This window comes from Oryctolagus cuniculus, chromosome 9 (assembly GCF_051225735.1).
Source record: "Oryctolagus cuniculus isolate XC-2025 breed Fujian yellow rabbit chromosome 9, ASM5122573v1, whole genome shotgun sequence".
Lineage (NCBI taxonomy): Eukaryota > Metazoa > Chordata > Mammalia > Lagomorpha > Leporidae > Oryctolagus > Oryctolagus cuniculus.
In genome coordinates this window covers 108,253,361-108,279,730 of record NC_142875.1, presented here as the reverse complement: position 1 = coordinate 108,279,730, position 26,370 = coordinate 108,253,361, and the positions used below count along the sequence as shown (strand labels likewise).

At 39.7% G+C, this 26,370-nt stretch overlaps 2 protein-coding genes across 5 annotated transcripts; both read left to right on the top strand.

Moving 5' to 3' along the window:
* Positions 1-239: 239 nt before the first annotated feature.
* LOC138843205 (killer cell lectin-like receptor 2) lies at positions 240-9,864 on the top strand. Of its 2 annotated transcripts, none has more exons than XM_089304582.1 (6): positions 240-344; positions 1,858-1,945; positions 3,088-3,330; positions 5,585-5,727; positions 7,603-7,709; positions 9,103-9,864. In XM_089304582.1, exons 1-6 carry the CDS (start codon positions 240-242, stop codon positions 9,251-9,253), a joined length of 837 nt encoding a protein of 278 aa, XP_089160708.1. In that variant the 3' UTR covers positions 9,254-9,864. The 2 variants fall into 2 exon arrangements, with proteins under 2 accessions (XP_089160708.1, XP_089160707.1); XM_089304581.1 differs by lacking the exon at positions 240-344 and adding an exon at positions 1,473-1,747 and having other exon boundaries at positions 1,856-1,945.
* Positions 9,865-14,224: 4,360 nt separating this feature from the next.
* On the top strand, positions 14,225-26,129 carry LOC100351548 (killer cell lectin-like receptor 2). 3 transcript variants are annotated; one of them, XM_017338116.4, is made up of 8 exons: positions 14,225-14,367; positions 15,648-15,764; positions 18,233-18,322; positions 19,463-19,705; positions 22,693-22,835; positions 23,917-24,023; positions 25,386-25,544; positions 25,623-26,129. In XM_017338116.4, exons 1-7 carry the CDS (start codon positions 14,358-14,360, stop codon positions 25,534-25,536), a joined length of 861 nt encoding a protein of 286 aa, XP_017193605.3. In that variant the 5' UTR covers positions 14,225-14,357; the 3' UTR covers positions 25,537-25,544; positions 25,623-26,129. The 3 variants fall into 3 exon arrangements, with proteins under 3 accessions (XP_017193605.3, XP_089160702.1, XP_089160703.1); XM_089304576.1 differs by lacking the exons at positions 14,225-14,367; positions 15,648-15,764 and adding an exon at positions 17,898-18,185 and having other exon boundaries at positions 18,296-18,444; XM_089304577.1 differs by lacking the exons at positions 14,225-14,367; positions 15,648-15,764 and adding an exon at positions 18,045-18,185 and having other exon boundaries at positions 18,296-18,322.
* The last annotated feature ends 241 nt before the right edge of the window (positions 26,130-26,370 follow it).

Here is a 26,370-nt window from a genome sequence, read left to right as displayed (position 1 = left end):
TAGGATTATAAATGAGTTTAATGGAAATGTTAACAGGATTTCCCCTTCTTATATAAATCAGACTGTCTGTGTGCTTGCAGGAGAAAATAAACCTGTGTACAGGGAGACGCACAGACGCACACACAATTAGCTCTCACCATCACGTCGGGAATGTTCCTTCAAGCTGCCATTTTGATTTTTCTTTAGAAGCCATCGTGTAGCAAAGTTTTGATGCCAGATATGTTTTTCTTCTTTTAGAGATGAGCGATCAGGAGGTGACTTATTCAACTTTGAGATTTCCTCAGTCTTCTTCAGAATCGCAGAATAGACTAAGACCTGATGGCACTCGAAGGAGTGGAAAAACCGTTGATAAAGGTATATATATATATGCATATATATAAATATTTTAAGGACGATTTATTTATTTGAAAGGTAGAGTGGCAGATAGTGAGAGTCAAAGAGAGAAACACTGGTTCACTACAAAAGGGCACAGTAGCCGTGGCTGGGCGAGGCAGAAGCCATGAGCTTAGGACGCCTTCTGGGTCTCCCACATAGGTTGCAGACACCAAAATACTTGAGTGATCTTCTGCTGCTTTCTCAGGTGCATTAACAGGAAGCTGGATAAGAAGTGGAGCACCAGGGAAATGAATAGTTATTGTGGTACAGGGGGCCTGCATTGCAACCGGCTGCTTAACCCACTGCATCACAATGCCTATCCCCGTGTATATATTTTAGGCCTCTAAATTCACCTGTCATTTATGGATTGACAAACTTGAGGCTTAGAAAAAAGTTCATATAGATACTTCTGATTGTCAAGTGGTTATAAGACACTATTACAAGACAGCATAGTAGAACGGAAAACTTGAAAGGACAGTTGGCAGGATGGAGAAATTAATGAATCCTAGGAGCAGCTAATAGACTGCTTTTATTCAAGTTTGGTCAATATGATTTGTGAAGCCTTTAAAGTAAAACACAGAAAAGTGTCTCAAGAAACATAGCATATCTTAGGGAATGTTTACAAAGTGAAAAATATGTGTTAAAAACAAAGTTGTTCAGACAACACATTTTAGGTGCCTTAAGAATATATATCTGACCTTAAAAAATATGAAGAAGGAAAATATCTTCATATCAAAGGGGCATTCTAATTTTTCTGTTTTCTCTGTACCTCAAATATTGTCACAATTTAAACTCTAAGCTAAAAATAACTTTTATCATTTTAGTTTGGTGATCATCAATGATATAATTTTTCTGATATGGGGACATCAAAAGTAAAAGGATAAACATAGTACTGTTTACAGAAAAACAGGATTGATGGTGAAGCAGGAAAAGTGGATTTCTAGAACCTCCTGTCAGGATGGCCTGTGATCCCTTTTGCAACCCAGACTCAAGACCATTGCCTGCTTTTCCTTTGCATGATTAGCTGTGATCACAGGAAAGACACGTGTCACTGTGGTCTCCCCTGAGCGTCTTACGTCAGCTGTCCTTGGTGCCTTAGTAGGGGCCTGCTTTTGAAACCCTGAAGAACTATTCCTGTGCATGGGGACTTCTGTGATGAGTACTCAGCCAGAAAGGTTTTTTTTTTTGAGATTTATTTATTTTATTTGAAAGTCAGATACACAAAGGGAAGGAGAGAAAGAAGAGAGAGAGAAGGAGAACTTTCAAATACTGGTTCACTCTCCAGATAGTTCCAATAGCTGGAGCTGGGTCAGGCCAAAGCTGGGAGTCAGAAGCTTCTTCTATTTCTCCCACATCAGCCAGAAATCACTTGGTAAATATAATCTTGTAAAATTTTTGAAGATCTTCCTTTTGCTTCAAACAGTGTCCCCGATGGAGGTGAGTGGTAACCAGGCTCTCTCTCTCTCTTCTTTCTTTAAAGAGTTCTCAGTGCCCAGGCATCTCATTGCAGTGACTCTTGGAGTCCTCTGTTTACTTCTCTCAGTGGCGGTCGCAGTGTTGGTGACAAAGAGTGAGTACTGGAGTCCATCTTTCTAGTCTGAGGACCTGCAGTAACCATGCTTTGTGCAGATACTAACAGTGTTGCTCCCTGTTGAAACTCGGGGGACCTCCCAGAGGGTTCTGGACTCTGTTGGTGAGTTTTTCAGGAACATATCACACTGTGGTGTTCACTCTGCTTACCTAGTTCACTGGCTCTGAAGCTGTGGTGAGCTGTCTCATTCTGCATAATGTATGGTAACATTCCTTTTGGTAGGTTATTGTGTAGGATTCTGCCATTGAGTTGAGATCATTGTCAGTCTGAGAAAAACACTTTGGGTGTTTATTTATTTATTTTGACGTGCATAATAAGGAAACAATAAGAAGAATTAATATGTACATAGAAGATGATCTGGAATTTAAGCTTTTTTCTCGTCTTTTTCTTTTTTTCTCATCTTAAGGAAAAACATGGATATACTACATTTGTATGAAATCACCTATTTTCAGATATTTAATCTATTCCAATAATAATTGTGTTATATCTTCATGTTTTTAAGTTCAGGCTATAACTTATTTTTTTAATTGGGGGGGTGAGAGAGAGGACAAAAAAGAGAGAGAGAGAAAGAATCCCATTTGGCAGTTCACCCAACAATACCTGCAGGTCGGAGCCAGGATCTCAGCCCAGGTTTTCCACATGGGTGGCAGAAACTCAGCTTCTTGAGTCATCACAGCCTCTCCCAGGAAGCTGGAGTCAGGAGCCAGGGCTTGGGCACTCCACTGTACCCGGGTACTCAGTTGTGAGACACGGGCCTCTGTCCACAAACATCTACCTGCTAGGTTAGGTTTTTATCTTCAGAAGATGTATCATTAAATGTTAACTAACTGAACTTTGATTTGCTACTTATTTATAATGATGTGCTATTAAAAATGAGCTAAACTGTAAGGTATGGTGTTAGCCACCAGGTATTTTATTTATGCTACCCTTCAGTGGCTATTAGTGAGAAATTTGATGTTTCCATTTCTGTGGTCAGTTCACTGAGGTGTTACTTTCTAAATGTCAAATTACTGAAATAATCATATGAGTTGGTTGTTAAAGTGAGACTTTTCCTGTTGTCTCTAATTTCACAGTTGGACCTCATGATTGTATTTTTGTGATATCTGTGCTGCACGTTTTAGTTTTACAGCTTATTCAAGAAAAGCATCAACAGCAGGAAATTCTAGGAAACCTCACTCAAATGTACCACGTTGTGCAAAATGATGACTACTTAAATAAGCAACTCTTGGCAAATAAGTCTTTAGAATATGACACTCTCAAAAATAAAACCCTTCTAATGGAAAATGCACTGAAGTCACTCTTTTTAAAATGGAATGGATGCAATGCAAAAAAGGATACCTTCCCGAAATCTGTGCACAATCCAGGTATTGAAGAAATCTGGAAGGATTCACTGTATCCTCTTGCATCATTTTTTCCCTTCTAGAAGCTTTGACATCTAATAAGCAGGCTATGCCTAGTGATCTATGGCTCTACTGGACAGCTTTGAATTTGTGCCTTTCAGATGTGTGGGGTTGGAATCCCTGGAACCACATTTGCATGTGTAGAGCCCTGTGTTTCCCCAGACTCCATGGCAGTTTTTGCCTCCTCTCTATTCCCAGATGGTGAAACAGTATGCCAGACCCCTAGCAATTCAGCTGATCTGGCCCTGTGAGACTTGGGGTGTTGCTCACATAAATGCGGAGGCTTTCAGTAAAAATATTACCTACAACGGGCACAATAGTTTTATTTGAATGCTGTTATCGAGATATGTTGTATGGTGTGTGTGTGTGTGTGTGTGTATGTTGGTGTGTCTGCCTTGACTTCAGATATTTGTTCTATTTGTGACCACCAATACCAGTGTATTTTAAAATTCTAAAATTTTAAAAATTCATTGATAATGCAATTATTAAACAACTCTGCATGGTTTTCAAAAAATTTTTCACCAAAATAAGCTTATATTTTCATGAAAATTTTTTCTTTTTTCATGAATTTGTGAAGGTTCCCTAACAATATACTCCCTGCATAGATCTGCAAGATGTCATGGTGTTGACATTTGTACTAAACATAAAGTATTAAATCTCATGCAGTAAGTACTAAATTGTTGCCTAATGATGGAATGAATTGTCCAGACTTACAAACAACCAGTAAATACTCATATTTTAAAATAACTTTTGTATATATTTTTGTTACTTAGTGGAAATTTAGTTTCAGTTTAGAATTTTTTACACTACAAATATAAATAAAGGAAAAAGAGAAGGTTTATATATATATATATATATTTATTTAAAGATTATTTCTCTGAATGGCAGAATTACAGAGAGGCCGAGGCAGAGAGAGAGAGGAAATCTCTCTCATCTGCTGGTTCACTCTCCAAATGGCCATAATGGACAGAGCTGGGGCCAAACCAAAGCCAGGATCCTGGAGCTTCTTCCAGGTCTCCCACATGGGTGCAGGGGTGCAAAGACGTGGGCCATCTTCCACTGCTTCTCCCAGGCTTTAGTAGAGAGCTGAATTGGAAATGGAGCAGCTGGGACTCAAACCTGCGCCCATATGGGATGCCAGCACTGCAGGTGTTGGCTTTACCCACTAACCACTTCGCCGACTCCTTTAAAGATTTTTTAATTTATGTATTTGTGAGATAGAGCCAGAGAGAGAGAGAGAGAAGGAGAGACAGAGAGACAGAGAGAAAGGTCTTCCATCCACTAGTTCACTCCCCAAATGGCCCCAAGCCAGAGCCAAGCTGAGCCGAAGCCAGAAGCCAGAAGCCAGGAGCTTCTTCTGGGTCTCCCATGTTGGTGCAAGGTCCTAAAGCACATGGGCGATCTTCAGTGCTTCCTAGAGCCATAAGCAAGAGCTGGATTGGAAGAGGAGCTGCTGTGACAAACAGGAGCCCTCACAGTGGACACTATGTTGTACAGCAGATCTCTAGAATTCATTCCTCACACATAACTGAAAGATTACACTCAAAGAACAAAAGTTTTCATTTCTCCAGCTCTGGGTAACCACCATTCTCTTCCGTCTTTCGATGGTTTGGCCACTGCAGATACCTCAGAGAAGTGGAATCATGAGGAGTTATCTCCCGTGTATTGGTGTCTCCCTACACTGTTGGACTCTTGTCTTTTCAGACTATATCCTCACAATCTAATGCAGTAGTAACTCTTTAAGCATTTTGAGAGAATTATTCTATTTAAAAATTTTTGATCAAAACATAATACTTGGACATATTATGGGTCTCATATAATATGCAATACTGCAGTAGTGTCACTTACAAGAAAACACATAAACACGGTGCAAACCAATCACATCTAGCCTTTTCATTTTCCTGTCCTTTCTTTGTGTTTGGAGCCCACAAGCTCCCCTCTTCCAGTTCTTCAGTGATAATTTATCCTGGTGAAGTATGGTCACCATACTGACTGAAGGAACACTAAAACTTGATACTGCACCTGACTGTGTTTTGGGACTTAGCTAACCTCTCTCTACACATTGCCAACCTCCACCCTCAACCTTAACCAGCCACTAATAATTATTATAGATAGATTTGAGCCTTTGTGTCAGTTATAGGCGGCTGAAAAACATATTGTTCTCATTCACAGATGACCAGATATTAAGAAGTTTAATGACTGACCTTACATGTTGTAGGTAAAGTCCATGAAGACTACTGGTCCTGTTATGGAGTAAACTGCTATTATTTTGTTCTGCAAAATAAAAGCTGGACGGGATGTAAACAAACCTGCCAAAGTTACAGTTCCTCCCTTTTGAAGATTGACAATGAACATGAACTGGTATCACAGACTCCTCCATGTACTCTCAATCTCATGAATGTGTCTCTCCCCTGTGACCCAAGAGGCTGCGAAGGGGAGGGTGGTCCAGAAAGAGAGATCTTCAGCTATTCTTCCTATTGTGTCGGGAAGATTGTAGAGTTCAGAATCTCCCTGGAAACCCTGTCTGCTAATAAGCATATGGTCCTGCTACTCATTGAGTGTTCAATGCACATGATCTATTATGACGATGATTAGGAAGGGTGAAGTTTGTAATCCTCTCTCTTCAAGGAGACTGCAGTAGTGCCACTTACAAGAAAATATGCCTTTCCTTGGAGGAAGTACTTATCTGAACCGTTGGTAACCTGTACTCTAGAACCACAGTTATTTTTTCCTTATGGGGTGGCAAGCAGTGGGGGTGCAGCGCAATCTGGGAGTTACTAGCAGGAATTCAGCATTCAGACTGCCTGAAATCCAACTGAACTCTGACACTTTTAACTGGGTGACTTTCAGTAAATTTATTAACCTCTCTGAGCCTATCTACAAAATGGAGATGATAATGAGCACCATTAAAGTGACAACAGTTATAGGCCAGCACCGCGGCTCAGTAGGATGATCCTCCGCCTTGGGGCGCTGGCACACCAGGTTCTAGTCCCGGTCAGGGTACCAGATTCTGTCCCGGTTGCCCCTCTTCCAGGCCAGCTCTCTGCTGTGGCCCGGGAAGGCAGTGGAGGATGGCCCAAGAGCTTGGGCCCTGCACCCATGGGAAACCAGGATAAGCACCTGGCTCCTGCCATCGGATCAGCGCAGTGCACCGGCCGCGGCGGCCATTGGCGGGTGAACCAACGGCAAAGGAAGAACTTTCTCTCTGTCTCTCTCACTGTCCACTCTGCCTGTCAAAAAATTAAAAAAAAAGTGACAACAGTTTTACAAATTAATCTCCTGGTTATTCCAGGGCATCTGTAGGTCACATGTACTTGATCAATAATCTTATAATATCTAGCTGCTTTAAAAAAATTGTATTAAAAGAAAAGACAGTGACAACAATATTGAGGTTGTCTTTTTAATTTATTACTAAGAAAATTTATCCAAATACTCAAAGTGTGTTTTTACAGAGAAATGTTTGCCAACACCAGCCCAAAACCTCTCTTTACTACTTAGGAAAACAATGTAAAAATTATATGCATGTATAATAAATGTTTAAAATCCCAATATAATACAGTTTGTGATATAAACTCATGAAAGAACTTTGTTTTTTATCTGGGGAAATGTAACTTAAAATCTATATTTTCAATGGCAGACATTTAATAAGACTTTATGTAATTTGTCATTTTGATATAGTACATTTTAGACATTTTAATATTCCCAAACACTTACTCCCTCCCTTTTATCTCTTCCAACTACTTACCTAAAAGCAAGGCTTTTTTTTCTGTGAGTCTGGACTGTAATGCACACCCCCACACAATCAGTTTTTATTTAAGAAATTTGTTTTGAAGACTTCTTCTTTCATTTAAGATCAGGCAGTGCTACCTTCTCTACACCATGACATATTCTTTTGGAGCATGAGTCTGAATAGTTTTCTGAAGTGCCATACATTATCTAACAAATTTCTTATTTGCAGATATTTTAATTTAAACATTTTCCATGCTTTGAATAATTTGTGAGACTGGTAGATGATTTCAACGTATATAAATAATGTACTATGGAAATATACCTAGGAAGATGAAAATATAGGCTTTGTAGAATGAGAGATTTTTCTAGGAAGCAGGGATGAAGGGTGTTGTGGAGAGCGGCAGAGTACTGGCCGTGGATACAGCTTTTGTCCCTCTACCTGTCTGTCTTCTCATTCTTCCAACAGAAGGGAACTTATTCCCATGATGTGTTTTGTTTCCTTTATAGACATTTATTCGATTTCAGATTCATGAAAATAGTTATTGGATTGGATTGCCATTTAATGAAGTGGAAAACAAAAGGAAAGGACTTGATGATGGCACATCATCTGGAATGTAAGTTTCTGGAATGTATTCAGACTCTAACATTAGTGTGGGAGATGGAAGGATTGCGTCTAACAAGTCATCGCTCATATCACACAGGTTTTTTTTGAAGTAGAGTCCATTAGTAAGAAAAGAGAATTAGGAAGAAAGTATTTTAGCAAGTGGCGTTAACAGAGAAGTGTTATACAGCACTGTTAATGATAAAGGTATACCAATCACATACAGTATGAGTTATGAAACACACAAAATGAACACAGTCGTTATACAGGAAAATATGAAGTGATTGTACCATCCTGACTTAACAGTAGTTATTCCTGGGGTGGGTGCTGTGGTGTAGTGAGCTAAGCCTCTGTCTGCGGCACCAGCATCCTATATGGGCACGGTTAGCGTCCTGGCTATTCCTCTTCTGATCCAGCTCTCTGCTCATGGCCTGGGAAAGCATTGGATGATGGCCCAAGTCCTTGGCCCCTGCACACCCATGGGAGACCTGAGAGAATCTCCTGGCTCATGGCTCCTGGCCTCAGATTGGCCCAGCTCTGCCCTTTGTGGTCATCTGGGGAGCGAAGCAGCAGATGAAGACCCCTCTCTCTATCTCTCCTTGTCTCTGTCTGTAATTCTACCTCTCAAATAAATAAGTAAACATTCAAAAAAAAAAAAAACACTCTAGAACTCTCTTGAGTCCTCGATTTAAGCAAAAGAGAAAAAAGAATAATCTCACCTAAGAATTCAGAATCATAAAAAATCCCCACATATGTACTCCCGCTTCTACTTAACACTCAGCCTAAGTGTGAATCTACTTCTTGCTGACTGTGAACATATGCAAGATGGTGCAACATCTTATTTATCTATCATTTTAAATTATTTTAAGTAGGAAAGGAGTTCTGCCACCTAAGCAACCATTTTTTCAAATAGACACCCTGTTTGATAGTTTTCAATGGATTACCACGGTTTAGCTGAACTATTTGTTATTGATGGGAAAGACAAAGAAATAAATAAAAACATCAATCAAACTATCTAATCTCTGACTAAATTTCATTTATTTTTTCTCCGAAAAGAATATGCACACGAAACCTGGTTATCTGTGTCACAGAAATTCAGTTCTACTTTTAAATTTCTCACTTCTATTAAAAAATAAAATAAGAAAGTAGGTTTGGTATATTATAATACCAAAGCCATATTGCAAAGTCATTTTTCTGCTGACCAAAAGTTGCCAGTTTGGAATAAACTAGGAGATTATGGGTAAATGTGTTTAATGGGCTAAGAATAAAGAAATCTTTCATTGTTGAACTTATAAAGAACATTTATATTTGTTAGGAATTTAAGACATAGAATTTAAAACATTCATGAAGATGTCATTGGAAAATTCGGATTTAAACAGTTGACATTTATATTTTCTGTTCTACAGGAATTTTAGATGGATAAGTTTGCCTTCTATGAAACGAAAATGTGGATTATTGACCTCAACAAGAGTAGAAGATGAACATTGCTCTAAAACCCACAGTTGTATCTGTAAAAAGAGAATTAATTATATTTTCCCTACTTCAATGTGCACTTAGAAGAACAGATAACATTGGAAATGCTGCCCTGCTTTTGTGTCCTGTAATAATTTGGGGTCACTGCTAACACCTGTTTCTGACTGCAGGGCTCAGTCCAGTGTGGACACAGGAACTGGAAGAGGAAGAAAATCTCCTGAGCCCTGAATTAGGAGGACAGATGCCATCTTCTTCCTGTGGGGAGTGGTCGCTTCATCTTGGGGAGTACTTGCTCCTTCGATTATGGTTCTGAGGAATTATTCTTCCCGTTTCCCTAAACCACCCAGGAGCTGTCGAAGAATCCTAATGCGTGGCCAGGATCTTTCCTTACGAATAGGATAAAACATGTCAATGGCAGACTATGGAAGTACAATTAAGAACTAGAATATAGTTATATTTTTACTACCTAGAAGCATACCTCATCTTTAAAAAGAATTTTGTTACAGAATTTAAATTCATATATACTGAATAGTTGGAAGAACATTACAAGACATGCCCATGTAACTTTTACCCACAGTTATCAATTGTTTGTATTTTGCTGTGTTGTACACTGTTTCTCCTTCACTCTTGCTCTCATTGTCAATCCACCTGAAAATAAATTGAAGATATGTCCTGGTTTCTGAATATTTTTGAAGAAAAGGACTTTGTCTTATATAACCATGCTACAATTATTAAAATCAGGGAATTTAGCAATGATACAGTGTTATGATCTAGTCTATAAACCATATTCAAATTTGTCCATTGGCTAAATAATGTCATTTAAGGGTATTTTTCTCCATGTTCACAGTAATACAGTGCATTTAATCATCATATCTATAGCATGTCCTTTAATCTGGAATAGCCGTTTAAATTTCTTTTGTCTTTCTTGACCTTGAAATTAAAAAAAGTCAACCTTATTGAGTTAGGCTATCCATACAATAGAATTTACCCATTTTAAGTCATGAGGGATATAGGTTTTAATCTGTTTACCTCTCACACGCTATCAAATCAAAATCTAGAACATTTGCATCAGCTCCAGAAATTCCATTCTGCCTCATAGCAGCCACCTGGCCCCTGTCCACCAGCGATGCTCTTTCTGTCACTATCAATTAGTTTAGTTTATTCTAGAACTACATGCATCCTTGGGAGACCGGGAGGCTACAGGAGGTTTCTCTAGAGCAGTACTGTAAGCTATGCTATGCGACCATGTTTCCGAGCTCCCACACTGTGTTAATGAGATGTTCTTCCCAACACCTGCACTCTGAGCCCAGTGCAGTTGGATAGAGAACCCAGCCCAGTGTGTGTGTGTGTGTGTCTTAGTCCATGTTCTTTGCTATAAAAAACACCAGAGACTGCATCATGTGCAAGAAAAGATTGTGTTCACTTATGGTTCTAGAGCCTGGGAAGTTCAAGATCGGTGGCCACATCTGGTGAGACTTCATGATGCTTCAACTTTTGGCAAGCAATGGAAGGACGAGCAGGTGTGTGTGCGAAAGAAAGAACAAGAAAGCCAGACTTGCTTTACAACCTGTTCTTCACTAACTAATCTGGTCCTGTGAAAGGGAGAAATCACCCATGTAAGACATTCATTCATTCATTCATGGGGGCTCTACCCCTTGATTCAAAACCTCCCACTAACACCCCAGTTCCCGGAGCTGCCTTGGAGGAGTTTTGGTGGGGACAAAACACAGTAGTGTGTCAGGATGTGTGGCTTGCAGTCCTCACTCTTCCACCATCTGCAGAAATTTAGGAGTGGAAAACCAAGCCCTCGTCAAATAAACCCACGCCCCCCAAAATAGCGAAATCCTCCAGTGCTAATTTCATCAGGTTCTTGCATGCCTATGAAGTGGGTGATATTATCAGTGGACATGGGAAGATACTGAGGCTGAGGATCCAGAAGGCCTTGTCAAGTTTTTGTGACTAGGAAGGATTTGAATCATGGACTATAAACAAAAATTAAAGAAGACTTGCCTGAAATAACACAGGGGCTAGGGCTGCCAGTTCAAGCCACATATTTCTGTTTTCAGAACTCCTACTTTGTGCCAAGAGCTTTGTTGAAAACCCATGCCCTTCTGAATCTTCATTTTGTCTGTGCTGTATGTGTTCAGTCAGGCATTATTTTAAACATGGACCAAAAATGAGCAATAATGCATCCTTGGGCATCTCAACCTCAACATTAATTCCTTCATTTCTAAAATGAGGACAATAGTAAGCCGGAGCTAGTGCTCAAGGGTTTAGTGTGGCTCTGTACATAGTAGGCGCTCCAGTGAGTGTCTCTCTCTGCCCCCTTTTCAACCATCATGATTATTTCCACTTCCCCATTCTGTCTTCTCAGCACAACTTCCTTCTTTTGTTATTTGGCAATGACAAAGCTTATCCAAGTCTAGCAGAAATAATCCTGAAACATCCAGACTCCACCAATGAAACTTTGCCTATGTGATTGAGCTATGCTGGTCTCTGTTGGTGTGTGGGGGGTGGTATTTCAGTTGACTGCCCGCACATGATGATAAGTGGGGGATGCAAAGGTGATTCAGAGATTGAGGATGATGCCAAGGGACAGAAGTAGAGTCAACAGGCTCTATGACCTACATAGGTGTTGGAGGCCATAACACGCAGGGGACTACATGCAGTCATTTGGAGGGAAGGTTGGGGGAGGCTGGAGGATAGGGGGAGGCCTTGTGAAGAGGATGGTTAGGGAAGCAAAGAACAAGCAAGGAACTTGTCAAACCTAGTGAAGCAGGGATGTGGCAGTTTCTGCATAATCTATCTCCCTTGCTGTTCTCCACCTCACTCCCATCCCATACAATTTATTAACAACTATCACCTCACTTGAAGAACCATTTACTTACTTTGTAATTAGCAGGCAGAGAGTCACATACTTAGAGAGCTTCCATCCACCAGTTCACTCCTCAAAGGCCTGCAATGTGCAGAGCTGGGAGAAGGCTGAAGCCAGGAGCCCAGTCCTCAAACTGGGGGTCTGATACTGGAGCCACCACCGCTACATTCCAGGGTGTACATCAGCAGGCAGCTGGAGTCAGTAAGAGGACTTAGACTTGAACTCAGGCACTCCAATTTGGACATCCCAAGGAGTAATTTAACCACTGCACCTTATGGGTTTCATGAAACTGTAGTCAGAAGACTGAAAAGGCATCAGTCAAGTGAAAGCAAATTTCAATGTGAGATTTGAATATGTCCTGCCAGAGTCTGGCTCATGGTATCAGAGTTACACGAATGAATTTCTTTTTAAACTCTAACGTATATGAAAACGTGATGCCTGGAAGGATGCTGAGACAGCTATTAGAAGTAAGATTTGTGGACAAAACTCAAGGAGAGGAATAACTTACCAGCATTTCTTCTCAAAATTCAAACATGAGGAGCTGGAATTGTGGTACAATGGGACATGGCGGCACCCCAGCTGCTCCACTTCCAATCCAGCTTCCTGCTAATGTGCTTGGGAAGGCAGCAGTACCCAAGTACTGAGTCTGTGCCATCCTCTTGGGAGACCTGGATATAGTTCCTGGTTTCTGACCCAGCCCTGGCTGTTGCAGCCATTTAGGGAGTGAACCAGTGCATGGAAGATCTCTCTCTCCCTCTGTCTCTCTCTCTTACCCTCTCTCCATGTGGTTCTGCCTTTCAAATGAACAAATCTTAAAAAAAAATTAAATGTGAATATTTTCACACACAACTGGTGGAATATAAATGGGAACAATTTTTCCAGAAGGTGTTTAGTATTTGCCCATTTCTTTAAATGCACATGCCCTTTGACTCCATAATTTTGTGTTTAACTTAGTTTCTAACAAAACATGCAATAGTACAGGCCAATTATTTTTTACACTAGCAAAATCCCAGAAAAAAAATCCTTAAATGTTCAATAGCAAGGGGTTGCTTAAATAAATTATGGGTGTACCCATGTGGGTAATTAGTATGATGGTTTTTAAATCATGTCTTAGGTGTGGTTGTTTTGGTGCAGAGGGTTAAACCACCACTGGCTCCTGCCTAACCCAGCCCAGGCCTGCTGTGTGCATTCGGAGAGTGAACCAGCAGATGTAGAGCTGTCTTTGTCTGTTGCTTTGCCTTTAAAATACATTAAAATGAATAATTCGTGTTTTACATGAATATGTTTAAAGTGAAGAAATGTTTATTACTTATCAGAAAAGAATAAAGTGGGGCCAGCACTGTGGCTCAGCTGGTTAGAGCCCCGGCCCACAGCACTGTTATCCCATATAAGAGTTGTTTGATCTTGGCTGCTCCACTTCTGATCCAGCTCTCTGCTGATGGCCTGGGGGAGCAGTGGAAGATGGCCCAAGTGCTTGGGCCACAGTACCTGCATGGAAGACCTGGAAGAAGGTCATGGCTCCTGGCTTCAGCCTGGCCCAGCTCCAGCTGATGTGGCCATTTGGAGATTTCACTTGTAGATGGAAGACCTCTCTGTCTCTACCTGTCTCTGTAACTCTACCATTAAAATATTAAAATAAATCTAAAAAAAAAAACGATTAAAGTGGAAGCACTGTGTAATGATACCAGCTTTGCTAGTAAACATATTTATCAAAAAATACTGGAAGAAAATAAACCAAATTTTATAGACAGATGTTAAACAAATTTAAAAACACATTTACCTGAAATAAGCATTAATCAAGAAAAAGAATAATATTTTTTAAATAGTATCTTAAAACAGAATCTTTGTAACAGAGAGGGCATTATTTAAACTAAGAGCTAGAGAAATGAGTTCTGTCCCTTTTTGTATAAACACATAAATGTTTTGCCCATCTCTTTGACTGGTGGTTTGTTTTATATCTGTTACTTTTATGTTAATGATATTCATCTTGTTTTCCACAACTGTGTTGATATGTCTTTTTAGTCTGTAAATATTGGTTTTGAGTGCTATTTTGCAAAGAATGCTAAATGGTTGATTAGTTGAAATGGAGGAAGACACAGCGCATGACCATCTTTCCTTTCCTGTAAACAACAGCTTTCATCACTCAGTTTCCTCTACCACTTCACCAGGAGGGGCAGAGCACTTTGAGTCGGAGTATCCTCACTCAGAGGCAATTCGCTTCTCTTCGTGGAGCCCCTAGGGGATCTTGGACCGGCGTGGACGACTTCTCCCTCATATTGGGGTCCGTTTCTTCCACCTGCATCACTGCACGGCATGGATCCAGGTAACACCTGCTTTTATTCCCTTGGATCTTAGCACCTGGGTATCCTATTAATTCGACTTATTCTAGGAATATGGCACTGAACTACAAGTGACGTGGCCTGAGAAGGAGCGTGGTAGGAAAGCCTTCCCTCTCATTGCATTAGAATTGCACGGTCTCTGAAGCATGTTAGAATTGTAGTTCAGCATCCAGGATGAGTTATCTTCCCTTTTTCAATATGCTATGAGTTTTGCTTTGTGTTACGAACATAAAGAAGAGTGATTTGAGGAGTTACTTTTCCTTGGAGCTAATGATTTATGTATCATCCATCCATATTGAAGGATTCCTTAGCAGAAATGCTCCTATTTCCTAGTAGGAAGTTAGAGAAAATGTAAATAAACATACAAAATTTTGTAATTAAAAATGTATAAAAGGCTATAGTTACTTTTGCAGTTTTTTAAAATATTTCCTGCTTCTTAGATATAATCTTTTCTCTGACATGAATGTAAGAAGCAAAGTAAATTTCAAATTTTATTATTGGATTTCTTTCTACATTGATATTTATTGCTAGATTAATCCTTAAAAGACATTAACTGAAGATTACCTATAAGAAAATTTAGTTTCACAAAAGCTTTGATGGCAACATCATATCCGGGAACCTAAGAGATTTTTATTCAGCTTATCTTGTACAAGACACTGGCTCTGAAATGTTAACCAACTTGTGATATTCACCCTCAGATAATCATTTGCAGTTGGTCTTTAGATATACTTTGGGCAACACTCTGTTAGAGTGTTTGCAAAGAATGCGAGAGCTTTCAAAGCACTTATATGCATATCAAAATATGTATTTTTTAAGCCAAGGCATTTATACTCTTTCAGAGTACAGAATTATTGTTGTTAGAATCAACCATTTAAATGTGTTTCAGAACTTTGAGATGGTACTAATTTGTCATAATATTTTTAGATGTATGTTGAACATTTTGAGTGAAATTGAGTAACTAGGACAATAATCTACTGGCAATCTTTTTCTTCCGTTTATCTTTTCTGATAACCGTGGCAATGATCACTAGGATTATAAATGAGTTTAATGGAAATGTTAACAGGATTTCCCCTTCTTATATAAATCAGACTGTCTGTGTATTTGTAGGAGAAGATAAACACGTGTATAGGGAGACGCACAGACACACACACAATTAGCTCTCACCATCATGTCGGGAATGTTCCTTCAAGCCGCCATTTTGATTTTTCTTTAGAAGCCATCGTGTAGCAAAGTTTTGATGCCAGATATGTTTTTCTTCTTTTAGAGGTGAGTGATCAGGAGGTGACTTATTCAGCTTTGAGATGTCCTCAGTCTTCTTCAGAATCGCAAAATAGATTAAGACCTGATGGCACTCGAAGGAGTGGAAAAACTGATGATAAAGGTATATATACAAATATTTTAAAGACGATTTATTTATGTATTTATTTATTTTAAAGGTAAAGTGGCAGAGAGGGAGAGACAAAGAGAAAAGCACTGGTTCACTACAAATGGGCACCATAGCCGGTGCTGGGCTTGGCAGAAGCCAGGAGCTTAGGACTCCCTCTTGGTCTCCCGCATAAATGGCAGACTCCAAAATACTTGAGTGATCTTCTGCTGCTTTCTCAGGTGCATTAACAGGGAGCTGGATAAGAAGTGGAGCAGCTGACAAGCTGACTTACCTCAAACAGTAGAATTAGAAACATACCAGGGGATTCGAATTCAATCCCATCGAGGTGGTATGTACCAATGCCATCTCACTAGTCCCAGTGATCAATTTCTGTTCACAATTGATCATAATGATAGGACTAAGAACCAAAGGGATCACATAAACAAGAATAGTGTCTGCAAATACTAGCTGATAGAATCAAAAAGGGAGAGAATGATCCAACATGGGAAGTGAGATACACAGCAGACCCATAGAATGGCAGATGTCCTAAACAGCACTCTGGCCTCACAATCAGCCCTTAAGGCATGCGGATCCGGCTGAAATGCCCATGAGAGTATTTCAGGCATGGAAAGCCAAGACACTCTGGGGGAAAAAAAAAACCTAAATGAAAGATCTCCGCGAGTGAGATCCCAGTGGATAGAATGGGTCATCAAAGAAGGAGGTACCTTTCTCTGAAGGGAGGAGAGAACTTCCACTTTGACCATGGCCTTGTCTAAATATGATCAGAGTCAGTGAACTCAGGGGGCTTCCATAGCCTTGGCAGCTCATGACAAGCGCCTAGGGTGATTACTGATGCCATAAACAAGAGTGTCAATTTGTTAAGTCAACAACAGGAGTCACTGTGCACTTACTCCTCATGTAGGATCTTTGTCCTTAGTGTGCTGTACATTGAGATTTAATGCTGTAACTCGTACTCAAACAGTATTTTTCACTTTATGTTTCTGTGTGGGAGCAAACTGTTGAAATCTTTACTTAATATATGCTAAACTGATCTTCTGTATATAAAGAGAATTGAAAATGAATCTTGATGTGAATGGAAGTTGAGAGGGAATGGGAAAGGGGAGGGTTGCGGGTTGGAGGGATGTTATGCAGGGGAGGCCATTGTAATCCATAAGCTGTACTTTGGAAATTTATACTCATTAAATAAAAGTTAAAAAAAAAAGAAATGGAGCAGCTGAGACATGAATGGGTATTGTGATATGGGATGCCTGCATTGCAACTGGCTGCTTAACCTACTGCATTACAATGCTGACCCCAATGTATATATTTTAGGCCTCTAAATTCACCTGTTGTTTATGGATTGCCAAACTTGAGGCTTAGAAAAAGTTCATATAGATACTTCTGATTGTCAAGTGGTTAGAAGACACTATTACAAGACAGCATAGTAGAACGGAAAACTTGAAAGGACAGTTAGCTGAATGCAAAAATTAATGAATCCTATGAGCAGCTAATAGACTGCTTTTATTCAAGTCTGGTCAATAATGATTTGTGAAGCCTGTAAAAGTAAAACACAGAAAAGTGTCTCAAGAAACATAGCATATCTTAGGGAATGTTTACAAAGTGAAAAATATGTGTTAAAAACAAAGTAATTCAGACAACACATTTTAGGTGTCTTAAGAATATATATGTGATGTTAAAGGCCATGAAGAAGGAAAAATCTTCATATCAAAGGGACATTCTAATTTTTCTATTCTCTCTGCACCTCAAATATTGTCACAGTTTAACTTTAAGCTGAAAATAACTTTTATCATTTTAGTTTGGTGATCATCAATGATATAATTTTTCCAATATGGGAACATCAAAAGTAAAAGGATAAACATAGTACTGTTTGCAGAAAAACAGGATTGATGGTGAAGCAGGAAAAGTGGATTTCTAGAACCTCCTGTCAGGATGGCCTGTGATCCCTTTTGCAACCCAGACTCAAGACCATTGCCTGCTTTTCCTTTGCATGATTATCTGTGATCACAGGAAGGACACGTGTCACTGTGGTCTCCCCTGAGCATCTTACGTCAGCTGTCAGTGGTGCTTCAGCAGGGGCCTGCTTTTAAACCCTGAAGGACTTCTGTGATGAGTACATCAGCCAGAATTTTTTCTTTTTGAGATTTATTTATTTTATTTGAAAATCAGATTTACAGAGAGAGAGAGAGAGAGAGAGAATCTTGCAAATACTGGTTCCTCCCCAGAGAGCTGCAATAGCTGGAGCTGGGTCAGGCCAAAGCTGGGAGGCAGAAGATTCTTCTATGTCTCCCACATCACGCAGAAATCTTAAACTTTGAAACTATATTTTATAGGCTAAAATTTTAAATCACTTGGTAGATATTGTCTTGTAAAATTTTAAAGATCTTCCCTTTGCTTCAAACAGTGTCCCTGATGGAGGTAAGTGGTAACCAGGCTCGCTCTCTCTCTCTCTTCTTTCTTTAAAGAGTTCTCAGTGCCCAGGCATCTCCTTGCAGTGACTCTTGGAATCCTCTGTTTACTTCTCTCAGTGGCGGTCGCAGTGTTGGTGACAAAGAGTGAGTACTGGAGTCCATCTTTCTAGTCTGAGGACCTGCAGTAACCATGCTTTGTGCAGATACTAACAGTGTTGCTCCCTGTTGAAACTCGGGGACCTCCCAGAGGGTTCTGGACTTTGTTGGTGAGTTTTTCAGGAACACATCACACGGTGGTGTTCACTCTGCTTACCTAGTTCACTGGCTCTGAAGCTGTGGTGAGCTGTCTCATTCTGCATAATGCACGGGAACATTGCTTTTGTAGGTTGTTGTGTAGGATTCTGCCATTGAGTTGAGATCATTGTCAGTCTGAGAAAAAACACTTTGGGTGTTTATTTATTTATTTTAAAATATATAATAAGGAAACAGTAAGAAGAATTAATATGCACATAGAAGATGATCTTGAATTTAAGCTTTTTTCTTGTCTTTCTCTGTTTTTCTCATCTTAAGGAAAAACATGGATATACTACATTTGTATGAAATCACCTATTTTCAGATATTTAATCTATTCCAATAATAATTGTGTTATATCTTCATGTTTTTAAGTTCAGGCTAAAACTTATTTTTTTAATTGGGGGGGTGAGAGAGAGGACAAAAAAGAGAGAGAGAGAAAGAATCCCATTTGGCAGTTCACCCAACAATACCTGCAGGTCGGAGCCAGGATCTCAGCCCAGGTTTTCCACATGGGTGGCAGAAACTCAGCTTCTTGAGTCATCACAGCCTCTCCCAGGAAGCTGGAGTCAGGAGCCAGGGCTTGGGCACTGCACTGTACCCGGGTACTGAGTTGTGAGACACGGGCCTCTGTCCACAAACATCTACCTGCTAGGTTAGGTTTTTATCTTCAGAAGATTTATCATTAAATGTTAACTAACTGAATTTTGATTTGCTACTTATTTATGATGATGTGCTATTAAAATGAGCTAAACTGTAAGGTATGGTGTTAGCCGTCAGGTATTTTATTTATGCTATCCTTCAGTGGCTATTAGTGAGAAATTTGATGTTTCCATTTCTGTGGTCAGTTCACTGAGGTGTTACTTTCTAAATGTCAAATTACTGAAATAATCATATGAGTTGGTTGTTAAAGTGAGACTTTTCCTGTTGTCTCTAATTTCACAGTTGGACCTCATGATTGTATTTTTATGATATCTGTGCTGCACGTTTTAGTTTTACAGCTTATTCAAGAAAAGCATCAACAGCAGGAAATTCTAGGAAACCTCACTCAAATGTACCACGTTGTGCAAAATGATGACTACTTAAATAAGCAACTCTTGGCAAATAAGTCTTTAGAATATGACACTCTCAAAAATAAAACCCTTCTAATGGAAAATGCACTGAAGTCACTCTTTTTAAAATGGAATGGATGCAATGCAAAAAAGGATACCTTCCCGAAATCTGTGCACAATCCAGGTATTGAAGAAATCTGGAAGGATTCACTGTATCCTCTTGCATCATTTTTTCCCTTCTAGAAGCTTTGACATCTAATAAGCAGGCTATGCCTAGTGATCTATGGCTCTACTGGACAGCTTTGAATTTGTGCCTTTCAGATGTGTGGGGTTGGAATCCCTGGAACCACATTTGCATGTGTAGAGCCCTGTGTTTCCCCAGACTCCATGGCAGTTTTTGCCTCCTCTCTATTCCCAGATGGTGAAACAGTATGCCAGACCCCTAGCAATTCAGCTGATCTGGCCCTGTGAGAATTGGGTTGTTGCTCACATAAAATGCGGAGGCTTTCAGTAAAAATATTACCTACAACGGGCACAACAGTTTTATTTGAATGCTGTTATCGAGATATGTTGTGTGGTGTGTGTGTGTGTGTGTGTGTGTGTGTATGTCTGTGTATCTTGGTGTGTCTGCCTTGACTTCAGATATTTGGTTTATTTGTGACCACCAATACCAGTGTAATTTTAAAAATTCATGGCAAATGCACATTATTAAACAACTCTGCAGGGATTTCAAAAAATTGGCACCCAAATAAGCTTATACTTTCATGAATATTTTTTCTTTTTTTTTCATGAGCTTTTGAAAGTATGCTAGTAATATACTACCTGGAAGTTATCTGCAAGATTTGTCATAGTGTTGACATTTGTACAAAACACCCAAGAGATAAATATAATAAATCTTATGCAGTAAGTACTAAAACGTTGCCTAGTTAGGGAATGAATTGTCCCGACTTCTAAACAACCAGTAAATATTTATATATTTAAATAACTTTTGTATATTTAATTGTAGTAGTTAGTAGAAATTTAGTTTATATTTATACATTTTTATACTATAAATATAAATATATAAAGGCAAAAGAAAGGTTTCTCTATATGTTTTTAAAAATATTTTATTTTAAATATTATTTCTTTGAAAGGCAGAATAGCAGAGAGGCGGAGGCAGAGAGAGAGAGAGGAAAGGTCTTTCATCAGCTGGTTCACTCTTCAGATTGCCCCAATGGCCAGGGCTGAGGCCAATCGGAAGCAAAGAGCCTGGAGCTTAATCCTGGTCTCCCACAGGAATGCAGTGGGCAAGGACTTGGGCCATCTTCTGCTGTTTTTCCCAGGCCATAGCAGAGAGCTGGATCGGAACTGGAGCAGCTGGAACTCGAACTTGCGCCCTAGTGGGATGCTGGCACTGCAGGCGGTGGCTTTACCCACTAACCACTTTGCCGACTCCTTTAAAGATTTTTTAATTATGTATTTGTAAGATAGAGCCAGAGAGAGAGAGAGAGAGAGAGAGAGAGAAAGAGAGAGAGAAAGGTCTTCCATCTACTGATTCACTCCCCAAATGGCCCCATGGCCGGAGCCAAGATGAGCAGAAGCCAGAAGCCAGGAGCTTCTTCTGGGTCTCCCAAGTGGATCAGGGGCCCAAAGCACATGGGCCATCTTCACTGCTTTCTCAGGCCATAAGCAGAGAGCTAGATTGGAAGAGGAGCAACCAGGACTTGAACAGGAGCCGATATGGAGTACCAGGGCCTCAGGTGGACACTTAGCCTACTACAACACAATGCCGATCACCAAAATATATTTTTAATTTAGAATTAGCCATCCTACAATATTTTTTAAAAACTTAGACTATTTTTTATTATTTTAAAACAGCTTTATTGAGCTAGTATCACCATCCAAAACTGCACAGATTAAATATACATGATTTGATGAGATGGAACCTGCAATCAACCATGAATCAATCTCCACAATAAGGATACTAGACTTGACTTCTTTTTTTTTTTTTTTTTTTTTTTTGACAGGCAGAGTGGAAGAGTGGATAGTGAGAGAGAGAGAGACAGAGAGAAAGGTCTTCCTTTTGCTGTTGGTTCACCCTCCAGTGGCCGCCACGGCTGGCGTGCTGCGGCGGGCGCAGCACGCTGATTTGAAGGCAGGAGCCAGGTGCTTCTCCTGGTCTCCCATGGGGTGCAGGGCCCAAGCAGGGCCATCCTCCACTGCCTTCCCAGGCCACAGCAGAGAGCTGGCCTGGAAGAGGGGCAACCAGGATAGAATCCGGCGCCCTGATCGGGACTAGAACACTGTGTGCCGGTGCCACTAGGTGGAGGATTAACCTATTGAGCCATGGCGCTGGCCAGGATAATAGACTTCTACATCACCTCCCAACGTGTCCTTATGTTGTTCACTTGTGGTAAGAACACTGACTGTGAGAGCTTTAAATTTTAAGTGTATGATACAGTGTCCCTCACTGTGCGCACTATGTTGTACAGCAGATCTCTGGAACTTATTCCTCACACATAACTGAAAGATTACACTCAGAGCACAGAATTTTTCATTTCCCTGCCCTCAAGCTCTGCACAACCACCATCATATTCTGTCTTCCCATAGTTTTGGCCACTGCTGATACCTCAGAGAAGTGGAATCATGAGGAGTTATCTCCCGTGTATTGGTGTCTCCCCACACTGCTGGACTCTTGTCTTGTCAGACTATATCCTCACAATCTAATGCAGTAGTAACACTTTAAGCATTTTAAAAGAATTATTCTATTTAAACATTTTTGATCAGAACATACTACTTGGACATAGCATGGGTCTCATGTAATATTTTAACACATAAATATGGTGCAAACCAATCACATTTAGCCTTTTCATTTACTGTCCTTTCTTTGTTTTTGGAGCCTACAAGCTCCCCTCTTCCAGTTCTTCAGTGATAATTTATCCTGGTGAAGTATGGTCACCCTACTGACTGAAGGAACACTAAAACTTGATATTGCACCTGACTGTGTTTTGGGACTTAGCTAACCTCTCTCTACACACTGCCAACCTCCACCCTCAACCTTAACCAGCCACTAGTATTTTTATAGATAGATTTGAGCCTTTGTGTCAGTTATAGGCGGCTGATAAACATATTGTTCTGATTCACAGATGACCAGATAATAAGAAGTTTAATGACTGACTTTACATGTTGTAGGTAAAGTCCATGAAGACTACTGGTCCTGTTATGGAGTAAACTGCTATTATTTTGTTCTGCAAGATAACACCTGGGAGAAATGTAAACAAACTTGCCAAAGTTACGGTTCCTCCCTTTTGAAGATTGACAATGAACATGAACTGGTATCACAGACTCCTCCATGTACTCTCAATCTCATGAATGTGTCTCTCCCCTGTGACCCAAGAGGCTGTGAAGGGGAGGGTGGTCCAGAAAGAGGGATCTTCAACTATTCTTCCTATTGTGTGGGGAAGATTGTAGAGTTCAGAATCTCCCTGGAAACCCTGTCTGCTAATAAGCATATGGTCCTGCTACTCATTGAGTGTTCAATGCACATGATCTATTATGACGATGATTAGGAAGGGTGAAATTTGTAATCCTCTCTCTTCAAGGAGACTGCAGTAGTGCCACTTAATAAGAAAATATGCCTTTCCTTGGAGGAAGTACTTATCTGAACTGTTGGTTACCTGTACCCTAGAACCACAGTTATTTTTTCCCTATGGGGTGGCAAGCAGTGGGGGTGCACCATAGTCTACGAGCGCTGGATCAGAAGAGGAGTAACTGGGACTAGAACTGGTGCCCATATGGGATGCCGGTGCTTCAGGTCAGCACTTTAACCCACTGCACCATAGCGCCGGCCTGGTTACAGTTCATTTTAGACATTTTTAATATATCCAAATACTTATTCCCCCTTTTATCTCTTCCAACTACTTACCTAAAAGCAAGGCTTTCTTCTGTGAGTGAAGAGTGTAATGCACACCCCCCACACAATCAGTTTTTATTTTAAGAAGTTTGTTTTGAAGACTTCTTCTTTCATTTAAGATCATGCAGTGCTACCTTCTCTACACCATGACATATTCTTTTGAATCATGACTTTGAATAGTTTTCTGAAGTGTCATACATTATCTAACAAATTTCTTATTTGTAGATATTTTAATTTAAACATTTTCCATGCTTTAAGTAATTTATGAGACTGGCAGGCGATTTTAACTTATATAAGTAATCTCCTAAGGAAATGTACTTTGGAAAATGAAAATATAGGCTTTGTAGAATGAGAGATTTTTCTAGGAAGCAGGGATGAAGGGTGTTGTGGAGAGTGGCAGAGTACTGGCTGTGGATACAGCTTTTGTCCCTCTACCTGTCTGTCTTCTCATTCTTCCAACAGATGGGAACTTATTCCCATGATGTGTTTTGTTTCCTTTATAGACATTTGTGCGATTTCAGATTCATGAAAATATTTATTGGATTGGATTGTCATATAGTGAAATGGAAAACAAATGGAAATGGATTGATGATGGCACATCACCTGGAATGTAAGTTTCTGAAATGTATCAGACTGTAACATTAGTGTGGGGGTTGGAAAGGGTTGCATCTAACAAGTCATTGCTCATTTCACAGTTTTTTGGAAGTAGAGTCCATTAGTAAAACAGAAGAATTAGGAAGAAAGTATTTTAGCAAGTGGTGTTAATAGAGAATTGTTATATATCATTATTAATGATAAAAGCATATCAAACACATGCAGTATGAGTTATGAAACACAGAAAATGAAACACAGTCATTATCTAGGGAAATATGAAGTGCTTGTACCATCCTGACTTAACAGTAGTTATTCCTGGTGTGGGTGCTGTGGCTTAGTGGGTTAAGCCTCAGCCTGTGGCACCAGCATCCTATATGGGCACGGTTCGTGTCCTGGCTGTTCCTCTTCTGATCCAGCTCTCCGCTTATGGCCCGGGAAAGCATTGGAGACAGCCCAAGTCCTAGATCCCTGCACACACATGGGAGACCTGGAAGCAACTGCTGGCTCCTGGCGTCAGATTGGCCCAGCTCTGTCCATTGTGGTCATTTGGGGAGCAAAGCAGCAGATGAAAACCTCTCTTTCTGTCTCTCCCTGTCTCTGTAACTCTACCTCTCAAATAAATAAATAAACATTAACAAAAAACACTCTAAATGGTCTTGAACCCTCCATTTAAGCAAAAGAGAAAAAAGAATAATCTCAACTAAGAATTCAGAATCACAAAAACCCCCACATATGTACTCCTGCCTCTACTGAACCCTCAGCCCAAGTGTGAATCTACTTCTTGCTGACTGATGAACATATTCAAGGAGGTGCAACATCTTATTTATCCATCATTTTAACTAATTTTAATTAGGAAAGTAGTTCTGCCACCTAATGAACCATTTTTTTTAGATAGACACCATGCTTTGATAGTTTTCTGTGGATTGCCATGGTTTAGCTTAACTACTGTTTATTGATGGGGAAGACAAATAAATAAATAAAAACATCAATCAAACTCTCTAATCTATGATTATATTTCATTCTGTTTTTTCTCCTTAAAGCATATGCACATGAGACCTGATATCTGTGTCACAGAAATTCAGTTCTACTTTTAAAATTCTCACTTCTACTAAAAAATTAAATAAGAAAGTAGGTTTGGTATATTATAATCCCAAAGCCATTTTGCAAAGTCACTTTTTCTGCTGCCCAAAAGTTGCCAGTGTGGAATCAACTTGGAGTTTTTAGGTAAATGTGTTTAATGGGCTAAGACAAAGAAAATCTAATGTTGAAGTTATGAAAAACATTTATATTTATCAGTAATTTAAGAAATAGAATTTAAAACGTTCATGAAGATTTCATTGGAAAATTCGGATTTAAACAGTTGACCTCTGTTCTGCAGGAATTTGAAAATGATGAGTTTACCTTCTGGTAGAGGAAAATGTGGATTTTTGGCCTCAACAAGGGTAGAAGATGGCGATTGCTCTAAAACGTACAGTTGTATCTGTAAAATGAGAATTAATTGTAATTTCCCTTCTTCAATGTGCACTTAGAAGAACAGGTAACATTGGAAATGCTGCCCTGCTTTTGTGTCCTGTAGTAATTTGGGGTTACTGCTAACACCTGTTTCTGACTGCAGGGCTCAGTGCAGTGTGGACACAGGAGCTGGAAGAGGAAGCACATCTTCTCCTGAGCCCTGATCAGGAGGCCAGACGCCATCTTCTTCCTGTGGGGAGTGGAAGCTTCGTGTTTGGGAGCAGCTGCTCCTCTATTGTGGTTCTCAGGCATCACTCTTCCCGCTTCCCTGAACAACCCGGGACCTGTTAGAGCATCCTAATGCATGGCCTGGATCTTTTCCTTACCAATAGGATAAAACATGTCAATGTTATCAGACCGTGGGAGTACAATTAAGAACTAGGATATAGTTATATTTTTACTACCTAGAAGCATACCTCATCTTTAAAAATAATTTTGTTACAGCATTTACTGAATAGTTGAAAGAATACTACAAGACAAGCCCATGTAACTTTTACCCACAGTTATCAATTGTTTGTATTTTGCTGTGTTGTACACTGTTTCTCCTTCACTCTTGCTCTCATTGTCGACCCACCTGAAAATAAATTGAAGATATGTCCTGGTTTCTGAATATTTTTGAAGAAAAGGACTTTGTCTTATATAACCATGCTGCAATTATCAAAATCAGGAAATTTAACAATGAAACAGCATTATGATCTAATCTATAAACCACATTCCAATTTATCCATTGGCCTAATAATGTCATTTAAGGGTATTTTTCTCCATGTTCACAATAATACAATGCATTTAACCATCATATCGATGGCATGTCCTTTAATCTGGAAATGCTGTTTAAATTTTCTTTGTCTTTC